The sequence below is a fragment of the Papilio xuthus genome, unplaced genomic scaffold, assembly GCF_000836235.2.
Source record: "Papilio xuthus unplaced genomic scaffold, Pxut_1.1 DF827777.1, whole genome shotgun sequence".
NCBI lineage: Eukaryota > Metazoa > Arthropoda > Insecta > Lepidoptera > Papilionidae > Papilio > Papilio xuthus.
In genome coordinates, this window is record NW_013530872.1 from 790,212 (window position 1) to 808,006 (window position 17,795).

At 32.8% G+C, this 17,795-nt stretch overlaps 1 protein-coding gene across 1 annotated transcript in view; it reads left to right on the forward strand.

Moving 5' to 3' along the window:
* Positions 1–428: 428 nt before the first annotated feature.
* CenG1A (Centaurin gamma 1A) overlaps positions 429–17,795 on the forward strand; it is a 46,929-nt gene continuing 29,562 nt past the window's right edge. Inside the window, exon 1 of the mRNA XM_013308978.1 lies at positions 429–1,007. Coding sequence (XP_013164432.1) covers positions 851–1,007 — 157 coding nt within the window. The 5' untranslated portion in view covers positions 429–850. The remainder of the gene's footprint in view (positions 1,008–17,795) is intronic.

A 17,795-nucleotide genomic window follows, 5' to 3' on the forward strand; every position in this document is an offset into this window, starting at 1 on the left:
ATTAACATACAGTGACATGCCGCGCCATATCCAATGGAATGAATCTTCAGCATGTTTCAGTCATGCCGTTAATTTAAATGTGAAATACATACGATATAGTTTCACAGATTTATTAAATTAGGCAGTTATTTAGTCATATCTCGTGTTTAAAGATTTTGAAGAACTTTGTTTTCCATTTTGTGTATCTTTTCTGACTTTTTAGCATATGACGTAAGATTACGAAATAGTTTGAACTATGCTGATCGTGATTTACTTCATTGTGGAACAATTCAACCTTTTAATTACATAGCTAATAATAGGTCAATTATCATTGTACTAACCTCGTTAGCATCGTCAATAAAGCGGTAAATCTTCGACCTCACGGTGATATGCACGGCATCAGTACTCTGATAACAGGCTTAGTATCGCTGCGTTGCGCCAGGTGGAGTCAGTGTGCCGCACGCGATATCTACGCCAGTCCTTCGCTTAACGCGGCCGCGAGTGAACGTGTTGCGTGCGCTCGGAGCAACCGAACTTGCATCGGACCATATCGGCAACTGGAAATTGATCAGTTCCTTGCAAGGTGACAGGATAGCGATCGCGTGATCGGAATAGTGATGTATCGGAAACAATAGATCTGGTTTTCTTCGGGTGGGGAATTGGACACAAAAATGTGCACAGTGTCGCGAATTTTATAGATTCGCGTGACCTTGTGCTGATGTTTAATAGTTTCCACAGGTGCGACATTTACTCTTTTGTTTCCGAGTGTTATCAGTAAACTCATTTTTATTACTTTGGAAAACGTCTCGGTATAGGAATTGTAGTACTTTGTGTGTGGGAACGATGTTCTAATTGGCAAAGGACTGTGAAAATGCTGGCTGTGAAGAATTTCTTTATGCCGGAGAAACGGGTGGACTCTCCCCGTTTCTCCCGCATGCCTGAGGCCCTCATGAGGTCGATCCGGCGACGCTCGCTGAGGGTCAAGAGGACCAAATCACTGGTGCTCGTTAATGAGAAACGGAAGTCCGGTGAGTGGTAGAGTATTGTTTTTTATACTTTTACAAGTTTGGAAAACTCGTTGAAATAATACAATCTATTGCGTATTAAAATGATTAAATCTTTGTTTCAAATTGAAATATTGTAAATTCTAATCGTCCGTAATTTTTTTTTAAATAATAAAGACAATATAGACTTAAATACGTTTATTTTTCAGAGACTAAGTTCGATTTATATTTGGAAAAAGTTGCCACAGTTTCCTTTAAATAACGAAACTATTTAAATATACTTGAAAGTAAATACATAACTAATACTGGTTTGAATTCAAACACGTACAAACATATAAAAAAAATTTCAACGCTTCTAAGCTTTCTTCAGACCTTATGTAACCTTTATTGCAAAGATTAAGTTTTAACGGGAAAAGAAGGATAGAATAATATTCATCCTCTTTCGATCTATCCCTACGAATAATTACAGCAAATGTGTTATCATACGATGTTCCAGTCTCTACTCTGATGCATTACATTATGACGCAATAATAGCATTACTATGACTTCATACAACCCTTGAATACTAATATTATAAATGCGAAAGTTTAAGTGGATAGTTGGATGTTTGTTACGAAGAAATGGAGTCACTGGTTAAACGGATTTCGATGTTTGGTATAGAAGAAGAATACTGTCTAGAAGAACACACAGGCGACTTAACTTTTTTTTAATTTAGCGAGGACAAAGTCGCTATGTTTTAAAGCAAAGTATTTTTGTCAATGTAAACATCACATTGAATTCTTGTTGCCCTATAAAGGAGATGTAAACGAATTACGTCAACTTTTAAACACGATAAAGGCAATACCAGACCATGTTTTTGTATTACACGATTCAAACTTTATGCCAGCTCGTGGTTAACTACTTACGATATGTCTTCTCAAGTCCGCCCCCGAATCCGATTACTTGCCGCTGATACTTAAAATTGTGTTTAACATATAGTCTCGTTCGAAATTACGTGCCTCCATAAAGTTTGATTGTTACTATACAGCCTTCGTGTTTTTTGTCGGCCTCCAACTCGTCCGAAACGTAATTAATTATCGACTTGATAGTATGAACGAGTTTTATTTTTTCCATAATGTTGTACTTTTTACTCTGCCAATAAAAAAAACATTCCAGTATTTTTTATAATCTTGTTCGCAAAGAGAGTTATTTGAAATTTAAAAATGTGGTATTATTGTAATAAAGAGCAACTATTTCATCAAATATCAGTTTTGCTGTAAAGGGACGAAAAACCAGTCTGTTTTATCTAAAGTTCCACCCAAATTGGGTAATATTATCCGAACAATCTTCCATTTTTTTCCGAAAATCCATACTTTTACGTGCAAAGTACTAATAATTTGATACGCTTACTTAAATTAAGTTTTAAGAGGGTATTAGTTTCACTTGCGTTTTAGAGTAGAGATTTTTAAAAAGCAATACTTTGACTTCTACTTTTTAAATGTATTTTAAGTCGAAAGTTCTGTACCGAATATATTTCGTTACCTTTTAGTTACTGTATTGTCATATTTTACTACTGATCAAGATGTTTTAAAAACTTTTTATACTCTGTGGTTACAACAACTAACTTCAAAGATTATTTCTGTTATTCTTTGAATCGTAGAATGTCGTAGATATGTTTGAACTTAATTTGCTAATATCATCAACATCAAATAGACCGACAAATTTAGATAAATGAGTGTGTTTTGTTTTGTTCAATACACTAATAAGTACTAATATATGTACGTGTCATAAAGATGGTCATAGTTATGTTAATGCGTTCCGATTTATTGTTATGTTTAAACAAATATTATTGGTATTTATTTTTCAACATAGTTATAGTGTGAGATACATACTTAATCTTATATCTTTAAATGAGCAATTCTTGTATATATATAAATAGTATCTCGGAATCGGCTCCAACGATTTTCATAAAATTTAGTATATAGGGGGTTTCGGGGGCGATAAATCGATCTAGCTAGGAATCATTTTTAGAAAATGTCATTTTATTCGTGTTTTATTGATAATCAACTTAAACATAAACTTAATATTTAATTAAACTTTACTAATTAATTAAACAATATCTTAATTTTAAATCTGTCAAAAATAATTTCCTTATTTAAGCTTATCTGTGAAACCACTACTGTCATTGGATAGTGTTATTTCGTTCATTTTTTTTAAGATGTTTTGGATTGAATTAAAATGTAATTAATATAAATTTCCTTTTATTTATTCTTTGAGTTTGTACTACATTTTCTTTACAATAAAGTCGCGAACGAGGCGATAATATATCATATTTATAACGTAAAGTATACAAGAGTTTCTAGTGAAAATTTCCTATGGGAACAATGCTTGCTAGGATGGGGATAAATATTTAAAATGTGAAATAATAAACTATGCAAGTAACACGTGTGACCCATAAAGAGTCGCTTTCACGAGACAAAGCGCTCGCTTGCTTCAGTTAAAATGCACTTACTAACATTCTCTTACTCTGAAGTTACGATGATGAATGTTAACATGCGTTTCAACTACCAAATAACTTGTATTCAAACATATTGTTGTCTCGATTTTTTCAAACAGAATGAAAAGGATAGGAATTCATTTATCTACAACAGAAAAGTTTGAGCAATTTCGAGTGCCTTTTAGTAAGTACCAGTTTTTTTTATTAACATTTACATGTAACGTATACTCTGTCGATCACAATAACTTATTCAAGCGCTACCAACTTTTACAATCTAATTATATTCCGATTCTCTTTCTGTTTCATTGAATATGTATGAGCATGGACTATGATTGACTGCCGCAGACTATAAATGGTCAGGACTCCGTTGTAATCGTATCGTAAAAAGCGGCCAAGCGCCCTCGCAACCGCATAAACATTTTTTTTAATTGCCCCCTAATGCACCTGGTTTGTCGCGTGCCTGACTCAAATGTCACATTTTACGTTACGAATAACCAACATAGCTAGAACTATTATTCCTGAATATTTGTAAATACTCACATTTCATTGTAAATTGGATAATTTTATTTCCCTCGTTAAATGACCAGTATAACAATACCTCTTGTTCTCAAGCACACTTAAGGCTACGAGTGTTTTGTTAAATTTGTTTCGGATAACCTTAATTAGGGTGGTTTTAAAAGTTCATTTATAAAAATCAATTAAGTTATTATGGTACAAGGAAATTGAATAGTTAAATCCCACCCTTATCCAAGTTCATTTCGTTTAAATTACACTTAATTATAGCACTTGACCATTAACTTACACCTTTCACGTTAATTAAAAAGACGGTTACTATTAATTTAAATTCGAAGATATGTTGAGCAGGTTTCTGAACACCTTAAATAAGAATTAAAGAAAAAATCAACTAAAAAAGTATTCGTTCTTTTTACATCTTTTCGTTTGAAATCTTTTTATATCTCTTCTTAAGACCTTTTTATCTGTAGTACACTGTACTAATCTTTTTAGTTGAGTTAGCCAATTCTCATATTATAAACAATATTTTTTGCATTGTAATTTACATTAAATTCGCTTCGTAGAGCTAAATAATATTCATGACTCTTCTGAATTCCTAAAGCAAGTCACGTGTTTCTAACTATTCAAATGACGCGACGTTTTCGTGGCGTTCTATTTTTAAAAACTGTTTTTTTTTTTAAATCGGCGAGTATTAAATATTTTTTTATTGGCCACTCGAATCGATCTCGAATAACGGAGGTGAAGCGTGCGCGGTTTATTTTTACAATGTTATCGATTCAGTCTGGTGGCTGAATGCTTGTTTATTCCATCGCTTTAATGGCTGTTAAAAAAGCATTCCGGTATCGTTCATTATTTAGAAATACTGATATTTATTGTTATTAAAATAAACATTTATAAATTATTTTTATTTCCGCATACTTATAAAATTTGTATTCTAATTTTACCATAGATATAATGGATGATACTTCTAATTTTAAAATTTACATATTTAACTGAATAAAAAACGCTCGAATAGAGCTTTAAGATTTTTCGTATGTTTTCGTAAGTAGAATTCCTTATCAATTTACTAAATGATTTGAGAGCTAACCTAACCTAGATCCATGACCTAACCAACCCGCCAACTGCATGCCCGCACAATACCTTGTTGGACTTACTCCAAGCATTTAAACTAGAAGCAAATTGATATTATACAGGAGCCTGTTGTATGAATTACACACTTTAATATTAAAGGTTTTGGTTATAACCATTTTCTAAAGTTATACTTTTCTAGCTACCATAAAAAATAGATCGAGAGGAACGAAGGCACGTCAAATAGAAACTTTATCATCAAATAGCATTTACCTACAACTTTGTCCGTACAGAATTAAAAAATCTAGTCTAATAAAGATAGCCTATGTCACTCGGAGATTGTGTGGCTTCGGAATAGTGAAAGAATTTATCAAATCGGTTCAGTAATTTTGGACGTTATTCAATGCAAACAAAATAGTGCGTCAAGTAATTCAATAGGTTGGTAATCGGTGGCCTATTTACGTGGCCACTGAAGTGACCCAGTGAAGAGCTGCAATTGGATGCAGGCCAGTCGTCATGATCGTTTACATATCCGAGGAACGAACGAAACAACACCAACGAATTAAACACTGATTACTGACAAATATCGATTTTAGAAAATCGATTATTCACATAAGTTTGAAAATAATAATACTTTATGAGGTATTTCCAAACTTTTGTATTTGGGATTTTACATCATTCTTTTGTGTTTAAGGACAATTTTCTCTAAATTACGAAATAACTGGTACATCAATAATTTTCGAATTTAAAAAAAAAATCTCTATTACATTAACTGAGGTACCAGGACTTCATAACTTATAGTTTCATCGAACACATGTTGACAATCGACCTTATTCATTTTATGTGAAGTGGCTCGTTTTATATTCGTCTGATTCACTGCTATTTATAAGTATCGCGAATTTCGGACTGGCACAATTAACCGCTTTAACCTTCTGCAAAAAAAGTCAACGAGTCAAGTGATACATATTTAATGTGGATCCCGCCATCTTGATACTATATTTGGATTTTTGTTAAAAAAATCGTGAGAAAATATCAATTTTTTTTGTTGATTGTGGGAATTAACATGTATCTTAAAGGTAAACGCTTATTCGTTGTAAAGTCTTCAAAAACTAAATTCAGTTCCAAACCATATTTACCTTACGTACCAGAAATTATTATAAAAATCCTAAGATTATTGAACATATTCTATTTACATATTACAGCAAAAAAAAACTATTTTATTTTTTATTTTATTTTATTTATTAAAAATGTATACACATTAACAATTAAACAAACAGGTTGAGCGTTGGAGTCTGTCATAGTATGAACTGTGCTATGCACTCTATGCTATGCACTCCAATTTGGCGAGGTCCTGACACACCTCTCTCGTTTCAAAGTAATAATCCAGCGCAATGGTAGCTCTACTCTTAGCTATGATAAAAGATATCTTGTTACCGTAAAATAATAAAAGTAACTTTCAGATGAAATCTTTACAACTATAGCGGTACTTACAGTAATAGATTTCCGTAGCCTTTAACAACCATTGAACATAAAAAATATCTATAAAGAGCACGACCAAGATATTCCCAAGCTATGAACGCACCTATTACGTGAGCTCTGACGAAAATTGCAAAAGTTTCGTGCGGCTCTCCGGTCATAATAAAATCATTTAATGTTTGTATTAGCAGCGCAAGTGTTGAGTGACAGCGATTTACTTATCGTGATCTTCCAAAGACAACATATTATTTCTGTTTTCTTTTTTAAATTGCGTCAGAGATCAAGATGATGTTTATGGACAGGTTATAACAGTGAAAACTCATTGGAATCCTGTTGGAATTTGTTTAGTAGACAAAGGCAGAATTATATTATGCAATAAACGCTTCGAAATGAATAAGTAATAAACGCTTATTTGAACGAATTAAATATTAAGTATACTTTTAAAATGTTACAACAAAAAACATATGTATTCTTGCATTATGTCTCGTGAATTCCCAAATTGTGGACACTAGTATTTACGTATATACGGCATAAAACATTCATATTACACGTGTCAAGTCTCACCCGCTATTTCTTATGAATTGGTACAGCAACAAATCGTTTGAAGTTCTAGCAATTTATCGGAGGTCACGGGGATAAGCTTATGTTATTGAAAAGGTTTCGCAGGATGTATTGCGGTCGGCTTCACTCTCCTTCGGGATCACACTCCCGGGATCAGTTTTCGGGGGTCAATTGGGAGCGACATGTTATTTATAACCGTAGGTCCGTAGTAAAGTGAGCTTGTTGGAAATAAACAGGACTAAAGTTGTTTCGGATGGTTTGTTTATGTTGTACGGAAAGGTATTTTATTAGGACACCAACTATAGAGGTTTGTTGTTTTATTTAAGTCTTAATTATAAGATATAGATAAGATATGTATTAATTATTTCGATAAATCTGGTAAATATAAGCTTAATAGCTGTCGCTCGCGACTCCGTCCGTGCGGAATAAAAAAATAACTTAAAGTAGCCTATGTGGTCTTCCAGACTATGTTCTGCATATGCGCCAAATTTCGTCTATATCCGTTGAGCAGTTCCGGAGATACCTTCAAACATCCATCCATCTAAACTTTCGCATTTGTAATATTAGTAAGATTATAAGCAGCGTAGATTATTGTAAGTCTAATGTACTTTTTACAAAAATATTTTAATTTAAAAGACGAAAATAAGGTGCTTTTGTCTCTTGACGAGAAAATAAATTTATCTTGGTAAAACAATTTTCTTTTCCCTGAGTGAAATTCTCAGAAGGGTTGTAAAGAACCTTTTCAGAATCACTTCTAGCTTGTCACTTTGTAGGCAAAGTACAACTACGTCACAAACATACCTCGGGCTTACAAACTACAGACTTCTTGGAGCTATCTTCACGTTACAAAGGAAAACTTAATTATCACAAAGCCTTGCTTACTAATTAATTCATTCTTTGTACGTTCACGATGTAATAAGTTAAAGTCACTTCTTTCTCAGCTCGTTGTAGACCTTGACCTTGGCTTCTGAGGCTAAAATATGTGTAAAACATATTGTTATCTCTGTTTTCTCAAAGATAAAGAGAGAGATGACATATATCTCAGAAAGCAAAGAGTAATCGTGTAGTAGAGTAAATAGTAACGTAAAGATCCTTTCATGAATTTTCTTATTCATTCCATTAGCTTAATTATTTTTCATTATTCTAACCTAATCTACATTCTTGTGGTTATCGCATAGTTTACTGTAAAAAGATTTGTAAAGATCAATTCAAAACAATCGCATGATTCGACATTACGTCTTTGAGTAAGGGCGTGTGATGTAACTCTATGCAACAGAATAGTTGACCTAATAGACCGGCTAGAGCAGCAATTACGAGGTACATTGAATTGTTGTGCTGCCTGTTTTGCTTATGTAAATGTACATTTGTTATTGTACTGTCACGCGAGTGGATATTTACATCTGGTTTTATGTCTCGGAATGTTTTTCGTTTAGAAACCGAAGGTATACTGGTACTTATTCGATTCAGTTTACACGTACAATCGCGGACACTGGCGGTGTTCCACCATAAAAGCTACCATCGGTTGAACGTTACGAACGCATTGACAATAACCATAAGACAATATTTCTTTAAGTGGAATACCGCGAATTTCCGCGACTGTACAGCATTTAATTAATAAGTTCGTGTGGGCGTATGTAAATGCAGCACTCAGTATATCTTCCTAGTGCGTCTACCGCGGACGTGTTCACAGCATAATTGAATTTTAAATTGTGTTTTTGTTTCCGCAAATTGAAATTAAGCAAAAAGAGCATCGGTGGCACATTGGTTAGGAACTTTATTTGTAATCAGGAGGTCCTAGGTTCCAATCCCTTCATATACCCACATTCTTACAGTGAAGGAAAACACGCAACCTGTACATATCTGCGAAGAAATTGAAAGATATGTGTGAACCAAACCCAGCGCTGACTATGGCCTACAACTTGTAAAATGTAAATAAACCACGTGACCGAATATGTCACTCAACACAATATTACGATAACAACTATGAAAAACAATTCCAAGTTTGTGTGTGTGTGTGTGTGTGTATTAAAATATAAGAAAAACATTTATAACATTAATGTAGACTTCCACCGTCGAAACACTAGTATAGAACCATATCGTCATCCTTCTCATTTTCATAGTCAAAATAGAGTCAACAATATATTTTAATACAATTGTTACGGCAATGGATACCCGCTCTTAGCTTATCTATGCAAGATTGTGTCGTGCAGACTATCCGCTAATAAAAACTAAATGAGTCACGGAGTCATGCACCATGCGACATTGACTCGACTTTTAAATCAGGTACAGTATTTCATTAAATTATTATATGCGAATAAAAGCAACAGATTGTCTGTTTTTATTTTATAAACGACGCTTATAAATTCAAACAACATTTTAAATCAAACCCAGTAAATACAGTCTTGATGCTTTGAAAGAAATTTCAAATCGAAATGTAATTATTAATGTCGTAATTCAAGCCGTAAAACATTTTCAAGGTTTTTAAGAAGCCAACCTACGTGGTAGATAATATTTTTTGAAAAAAAAAATAACGTGTAAGGTGGAAAAGAATTAAAAACCCGATGCAAATTCCAATTTCAAGCAAACAATGCGTTGAAATTAACGCAAAATAAAAAAGCATTGCATTCAAAAGTATTCTTATAATTGCTTATTACGTAGAATAGGAAATGAGGAGCGGCGTTCCATTTTCGAATAAATTCTATCGCTGGCTGCAAAATGAAAATCTCGTTTGAAAATGGAACGCGCAATTTCAACGAATTATAAAAGAGCTGCTATACGAAAAAGTTTTTATTTCATAGTTTTTTTTTTGGTGACAAAACTTAATTTAGCGCGTAAATAGTAAAACTATTTGACATATGCAAAGGGTGAAATGCTGATACAATTTAACGATTTTATTTATTATTACATTTTTCAGCCACAAATTTTATAAAATTGTTTACTGGGATCTATGCGAAAAAAAGAATAATAATAAACTTATAACAATATACGAATGTAGATATTTTATTTCTCGAAATATTATTATTTTCCGCCTATTTACGTAACTAAGTTATACAGGACAGATTGAGGTTTGAAGCTAATGGGAGCGGTTGAAGAGGTTGCTGGGGACGTCTGACCTATTTGCAGTCTATTGCCTTGACCGTCGACAATATGCCCTCATTAAAACCTTAATAAATGGGACGGAAGAAAATCAACACGAGGTGGGGAACTTTTTATAGCTTTGATAAATTAAATAAAACTGTTAAGTTGAAAAAAGAAGAAACAAGAAGTGAAAAATATAAAAAAACAAAGAAAATTATAATCTCAAAGACAAAAACATAGAGAGTTTAAATCTGGAAGTGTCTAAAAAGCGTATTAGGTTAAGTTTCCATAGTTGGCTCAATTTAATAGGTGACTTCTATCAGACTGTCTGTTCCGCTACTATATCGGCAGTAAAATACAAAGTCATGTTATAAAATAATTTAATCATGGCCTATCATAAATAATCGTTGTTAAATATTACGAACAAAACTGAGTGTTATATAACGTTATGTACGCGAACATCGGCCGACAATTTAAACATAAATAAAACGTGGGACGGATGCTGCAAAATATTGGCGAAGGAAGTCTGACAGGGGTGTCAGGATTTACGAACAAATTAAAGAATAAAAATCTCTTTTAAATCTTACTAATATTATAAATGCGAATGTTTAGATGGATGGATGGACGGATGAATGTTGTCTATACCAAAATTACTTTACTATAATTAAAGTTTGCAGAATCTTATGTCTTTGTCGCTTCTTTAACAAAATTATATTACTAAAATAAAAATTCCTGGCAAATAAACAAGCAACAACATAAAAGAATTACTTAATAATTTATCATCGTTAAATAAAATTACATGTACTTTCTTTGCTTTGTACAAAGATGAAAGCTTCGAAGTTCACTTGCGCTCATCTTTACCAACTTGGGCAATCCCTTATTAGGAACAATTCTATTAATAAGAGGAACCAGAACTGACCGTACCGAATATGGCAACCCTGGATCGTACGTGATATCGACCCCGAGAGTGGTAACACCGCTCCGAGACTGCAATTACATAGTAATGGGCGTGCAATGAACCGTTTATTATCGATATCCGTATTTTATGGTTGTAAAATATATCGATATATTCGTAACTTTATCTCGTGATGCACTTTCACTTGAAATTGGTTTTATAGCAAATATTCGTAGACTCATAACATTTAACAGAGATTGTCCGAATTTTATTCATGTTAGATAAGAAACACAGCGCATTCACTTGTTCTTTTTCCAAAATAATACCGATAAATCAAACATTAAGTACGCAAAGAATTTAGGTATTACCACATCTGTTTGACATTAAAAATGTATCGACAATTTACTAAGCTCTAATCTTCTGCGCGTCCCCTCCCTAAGTCATTTCGTGAACGCTTTATTTGATTAACATTTTGACGTGTATAATATGTAAAAAAGTAAATAAATCTAAAACTTAACAATAAATATTGTATCAGAGAATTAGTCTCTTTATCATTTTGATAACGAAATATTATTTATATATCTTGAACTTGACATAATCATTGAACGATAAAGTTGATTAGTCAACGATCAATCACCTATTTATTTTCCTCATCCGTAATGACTGGTTTTTAATTAAGCTATGGTCACTTACTATTTTAATATTGAATCAGGTTTACTTTCGCTTGAACGATCAGCTATTGAAAAAGTTCCCAGCCTACTTTTAAATTATATTACTTTGAAATAATGGTTTTACAATTCGAAATTCGAAAAGTCATTTTTGTACTATTTCCTCATATACAATACGGTGGCATTGAACGTGTTAAAACATATAGTGAAGTTCGCTTGCAATTTTGTAAAATGTGCAATAGTGTGCTCAAAAGGTAAATGACCAGATAGTTTTTAAAATAGCCGTAATAGTACATTACTCTATCACTGTCTTGTGATCATGTATATGATGTCTTATCAGGAAAATATCTGATAAATAAACCTGCTTATCACATCATTCTTTTGTTTCGAATTTTTCGAGATTATGTTTGTAGCTAAAATATGAAGCGTATTTGTGAAAATAAAATAAAGATTTATTCATACTTTTATAGAAGAAATTTAATGTTGAACTGTACAAAATCTACTTCTAAAAAATGTCAATTTATCGATATCGATAAACTAACCATTACATCACTAGTGTTATTTCTTTCATATAAGAATTATTTTCCAGATCCAATCAAAAAAGGGTTAACCATTTAACATTTTAATATAAAAAAATAGAAAAAGAAGTTTATTCAGTGTTAACTGAGTTAAAAAGTAGCATTTGTTAGTTCATCGGATAACTATTGTATTAATACGTATAACAATAATACCCAGCCTCAGTATGTTAGTAACGCAAACATTCATAAATAAGTATCTAATTGTTTTCCTATCCTACTGTTTGTTTTCATATCTTGTTGCTACGTAAACACAATAATCTGTGGCAAATGTTTCTATCTGATGAACATTGTTTCGTACTTCAACAGGTAAATGTTTGAGATGTAATTGTGTATAACAATATAATTTTTATGTGCGTTTATTTCCATGACGAGAACAATGCTTGCTCGCAAATAAAACGCTCACGTTGAGAGAGTAGACTGCGAAAGAATATTGAAAATTTAGATATCATTTTAAATTTAGTGGTGTCGACTTAAACCTGACGTAGCTAGAATTAGAAGAATTATTTGTGACTGGAAATACAATTCAACAAAATAAATAGGAAATCCTTCCTGTATTCTTCTCTTCTACGTCAAAAAATCTTTATTAAGATAGAACTTTAGGCGTGGGTTTCTAAGACTAAAATCTACTGTTATCTCTGTTAAGATAATGACGGGGATGACGATATGTTTTATACGGAGATTTTGGTCTCGGTAACCCACTATAAGTAATCAATGTATTGATTGAATTCAAGAATAGTTCACAACGAATGTATTTTGTGGCAGGCGCACGTGGCTTTACGCTGACTGCGCAGGAAACGGAAGTCGTTGTTTGGCGTAGATTCCGATCGACAGGCGCGGGACACGCGTCTGTTTCACGCTTCGATACGTAAGGAGTCGACAGAACCAAGTACATATAAGTCGAAAAATTAAAAAGGTATTAAAGACTAACTGTCGTATTCCGATTAAATATTCATATGAAGCAATTTATGTGTCATACATTGATATTAATCAACTACCGGTCGCCCGCGACTCCGTCCGCGCCGAATTAAAAAAAAAACCTTGATAAGTAGCCTAGTGTTCTTCCAGACTATGTTCTATATTTATGCCAAATTTCATCGAGATCCGTTGATCCGTTTTGAAGATACCTTTGAACAAACGTCCATCCATCTGTTTAATCATTCGCAATAATAATATAAATAAGATGAATTCAGAAGTTTCAAGTACATTTATAATACAATAATGTACAGTTCACAAATCTTTAAAAATAACCTCCCTACAAGCTGATTTGTTTAAAAAACCTCATTTATTTTTAACCGCCTAATAAATGCAAGCTTTCTCAGAATGTCGGTTAAGTGAAAACTTTTGTCGACACTAATTGCATTACCGCAACCATTTCGCGACTCCGCCTCACAATAAATCATTCAAATTAGCAAAACAACTAATAAAAAGGAGTCAAAACACATCGTTATAGCGTGCGAAATCCCCACGGCTGCATTAAAAAAGCACATGTGGGCGTTTCCATGGTAACCGACAATTAACGACTTAATAATGATCCGTCAAACCAAGTTTCGCGTATCACAGAACATGCAATTATGATTAAAATTATACAAGAACGAGACGGTAACATAAAAAGAATCGATAGTGATGTACCAATCTTTTGGCATATCGATAAAATTAAATTGAAAAATAATTCTAAATAAAAATAATTTAATGGACTAATTTTTATGTAGTTTTAAAATGAAATGTAGTTATCTTAATGGTTTCTTATACTTGAATATTATTATAATAATTTTTTTTATCACTGTTTACTGTAAACAGTTTTTATGACTTTGCTTGAACTCATTTCATTCTACAGATTGATAAATGTTGACGTTGCATTATCGAATTATGTTTACAATTACTTAGTATTGAAACGTAACAAGAAAGTAATTATGTGCAATACACCGCCTTATCTAACAGAATATTGACATGAATACCTACAATAGCAGACAATAGATCCGTTTAATGAACGTTCTAAATAAACACAAGTTATCTGCAGATTTATCTTAAGATATGAACTTAAATGTAACATTTATGATTGTTCTGTATTACTTTTTGATTTATCTATCGACCGAATTTCAATATTGATAATATTATGTTACATTGTATGCTATACAATAGTGAACAAACTTGCAATATGGAAAATTTTCTACACTACTTACTTTTAAATTCATTTAAAAACACTAATTTCTAAAAAAGTAATTGAAAGTATAAGAAACAAATGAAAGAAACTGAACCTATAAATAATTTTAATGGAATTAAATAAAAAGCGGTGACAGTGACATTTGTTAAATTATCAATTAGTAAACAAATCGATAAGTTTAATTGCAATATCGATATCGATAAACACATATCGATATTCAAAACAGCACTGGCCAAGATTAGGGGTTTGGTTTGTATTGTGTAAAGATTCCGTAATCTATTCAAGGAGGGTTCGCACAAAGGAGTCTCAGAAGGAATGGCAGATGGTTTGCAGGTACGAGTAAATCAGAGCACAAAATGCTCGCTCCCGACAGATGCTAATAGAACAATGTATCCGACGGACTGAGACGACATTGTTCGATTTAATTAAATTATAACACTCGGATATCGATGTTATGGTTGTTTGATCGAGTTCTACAACGACAAAAGGTTAATCAAAGTTTTTTTTAAAGAGATTTTAACGAGACATTAAAAACGTGCTCTAAATCTTAGAGTATAGGATTGAATACAAAGATGTTTTCGACAGTATTATTGTGTTTTACTACTAAGGAAAATTTCGTACAAAAACATATGCGAGATGCATTTCCATTTTTCGGTAGCCGAGATTTTAGCGGCCATCCTTTTTTGGCGTTAGGGGGAAAGATAGGGTATCTTAGGTGCGCCAGCGACGCCCTCTTACACCAGGCGCCCTGCGCGTTTGCCACACCGTAAAGTCGCTACTGTTAAAACTGAAAGTAATAAGAAACTAATGATTTAAATCGATAAAATCTACTTTAAATATTAGAACTTTATAAATTCCTAGACTAGGAAGTAGCTCAATTATTGTTCACTTTACTTTGATTCTTCTTTTATCTGAATCTTCAAGCTCTTGCTCAACTAAAAGCAATCACGACAAATAAAACTTTCTTGGCTCGTCCCCTTTTTTGCTTGAAGCGATTTAACTCGAAGTGGGGGAAATTCTGTTCTACAATTTGCTTTAACTGGTGAATTTAATTGTATAGAAAGTTTGATGTACTGATTTCCGAATAGGGACAAGAAAAAACGAAAGAGTTTGAAAACTTTTTTGTTGTTTTCTAAAGACAGTATTTGATAAAGACTTTTTTTTATATCATAAGGTAGCAAACGAGCGAGCGGCCACCTGAAATCGCTAAAGTAGCGAAGTGACCGTTGCCCATAGACATACGCAATTGCATATGAGTTGCCTACCGTTAATCGACGGAAGAGAGGATGCACAGAAAGAAAATATTTTCCCTTTCCATGCATCCTCTCATCCGGAAAGTCCACTTCCACTTCCCATCCTTTCTTTATAAGAAAAGGGTGGGAAGGGAAAGAGGATATACTTTATGTATATTATATTATATACATATAATTTTGCTTTTGTATATTAATTTGAGATTATTTTTTGAACCTACTTTTGACGATTTCAAGTTTTAACACTTATTCAAATTAAAAACTGGAATAAATAAGTACGAATAGTTAGAAGTTCTATTACGTAAAGATGTTGATACCAAACCTCTCCAGTAAGGTAACAAGTTTGAATTCAAAACTCGCAAGAGCCTCTTACAACGAAATTAATTTCTCGAGTACTCGTCATTGCAATCCCAACTTCATTGGTGTATTAAAATCTATTGTAATATAGTTGTACGCATACAGTCTGGGAAGTTTATTTCCTACCCTGATATGTCATTTATCAATGCAATTAGGTCGAAATCGTCATACATTACGTCATGAATAATAGCTCTTATGGTGACAGTTTGTTGTACGACATATAAGTGGGAAGAGAATTTAATTCTTTCACTGTACGAATCTCTTAAACAAGATCGCGCCCCAAACGTCTGTCTTATTTCACGCTTGGCGATGCATTACGCAAAACACGACTAGTTTTTATGCAACCCCTTTTTTCTGTCAACTGGAATACGCGAATTTATATTGCACATTTTGAATTTCACGTTATATGTCTGACACAATATGCAATGCCTTTGGGCAGTACTTTAAAATGGTAGTAAGACATAAAAAGATTTACATTTCATAGCTCTCGTCCGCCACTGCATCTCTGCAGAATTAAAAAAAAATTATTATAATTAGTAGCCTATGTAGAACACAGACTATGTTCTACATCTATGCAAGATTTCACTGAGATCTATTCAACCGTTCTGAAGATACCATCAAATAAACATCCTTCCATCAATCTATCCAAACATTCGCATTTATAATGTTAGTAAGATTAAGTATTTTACTATGAATTTGTAGGAAGTTATGATACGTTTATCTTAAATTGAATAATGTATTTCTATGTTTCGTCTGATAAGTGTTTCGCTCCAAGCTTTAAAGACTCTTCTTTTTCTCGCTTTCGTTTCAACAGAAAACAATCTATCCCTTGTTTTTAAGCCGTATGTAGATCGGCTTCTTTTAGTTGAATCATAAAAATTATCCGAAAGTAATCACCATTTTATTTCCATTTTCTACAAAAGTTATACAGAACAACACGAGGGTACCTGCAAGCAAATAGTACATACGAACAAATGTTATTCCTTCTCTAATTAAACTTATACGGAGATGTTTAAATTGCGATGCACCGTTTACTCCGAGTTGCCTGCGGACGTAAACCCGGTACCTCACAACACGAAAGCTAAGTTTCATATATGTCCCACACCGACACACGACAGCAAAAAGAATTTGCTTCAAAACTTATTGTGCTTTACGAAACGTCACGAAACAAAATCCATTAACAATATCATATTAATCTTCGCTTCGCTTTTGTTTCGTTCGTGACTGTGTAAATGGCATAAGTCAGTCTGTGACTTGTGACAGCAATTTGACTTACTCTAGTTAAATAATTACTACGACTAGTGTAGATGTCTATCTAATTATGTCTATGTCTTTCATGTGTCTGTGTGCCTGTGTTTTGAACTGATGGTAAAATTGCTAGAGACGGTTCATTTAGAGTTTTCCTGTAGTAGAGCTCTACTCTACTCTACTACACTACTGCCTACTGCGAGATAATTCCCTTAAATTGTATATTTAAACTTACTCGTATTACTTAGGTTATTCAAGATCAGTTTGTTGAGAATATATTTAACCTATTTTATTGCTGGAAAAAAGCTGAATAACATTACAGATCTCTTAGAGTTAATCTTGTTTTTAACACCGAGATTTAAATGGCTAGACTAACTTAAAATATAACTTAATTACATTATAAATTCCTTTCTTAAGATCCTTTAAAAACTCAACTACTTAAAATAGAACGTTATATTCCTAGAAAAAAATGTCAATCTACAC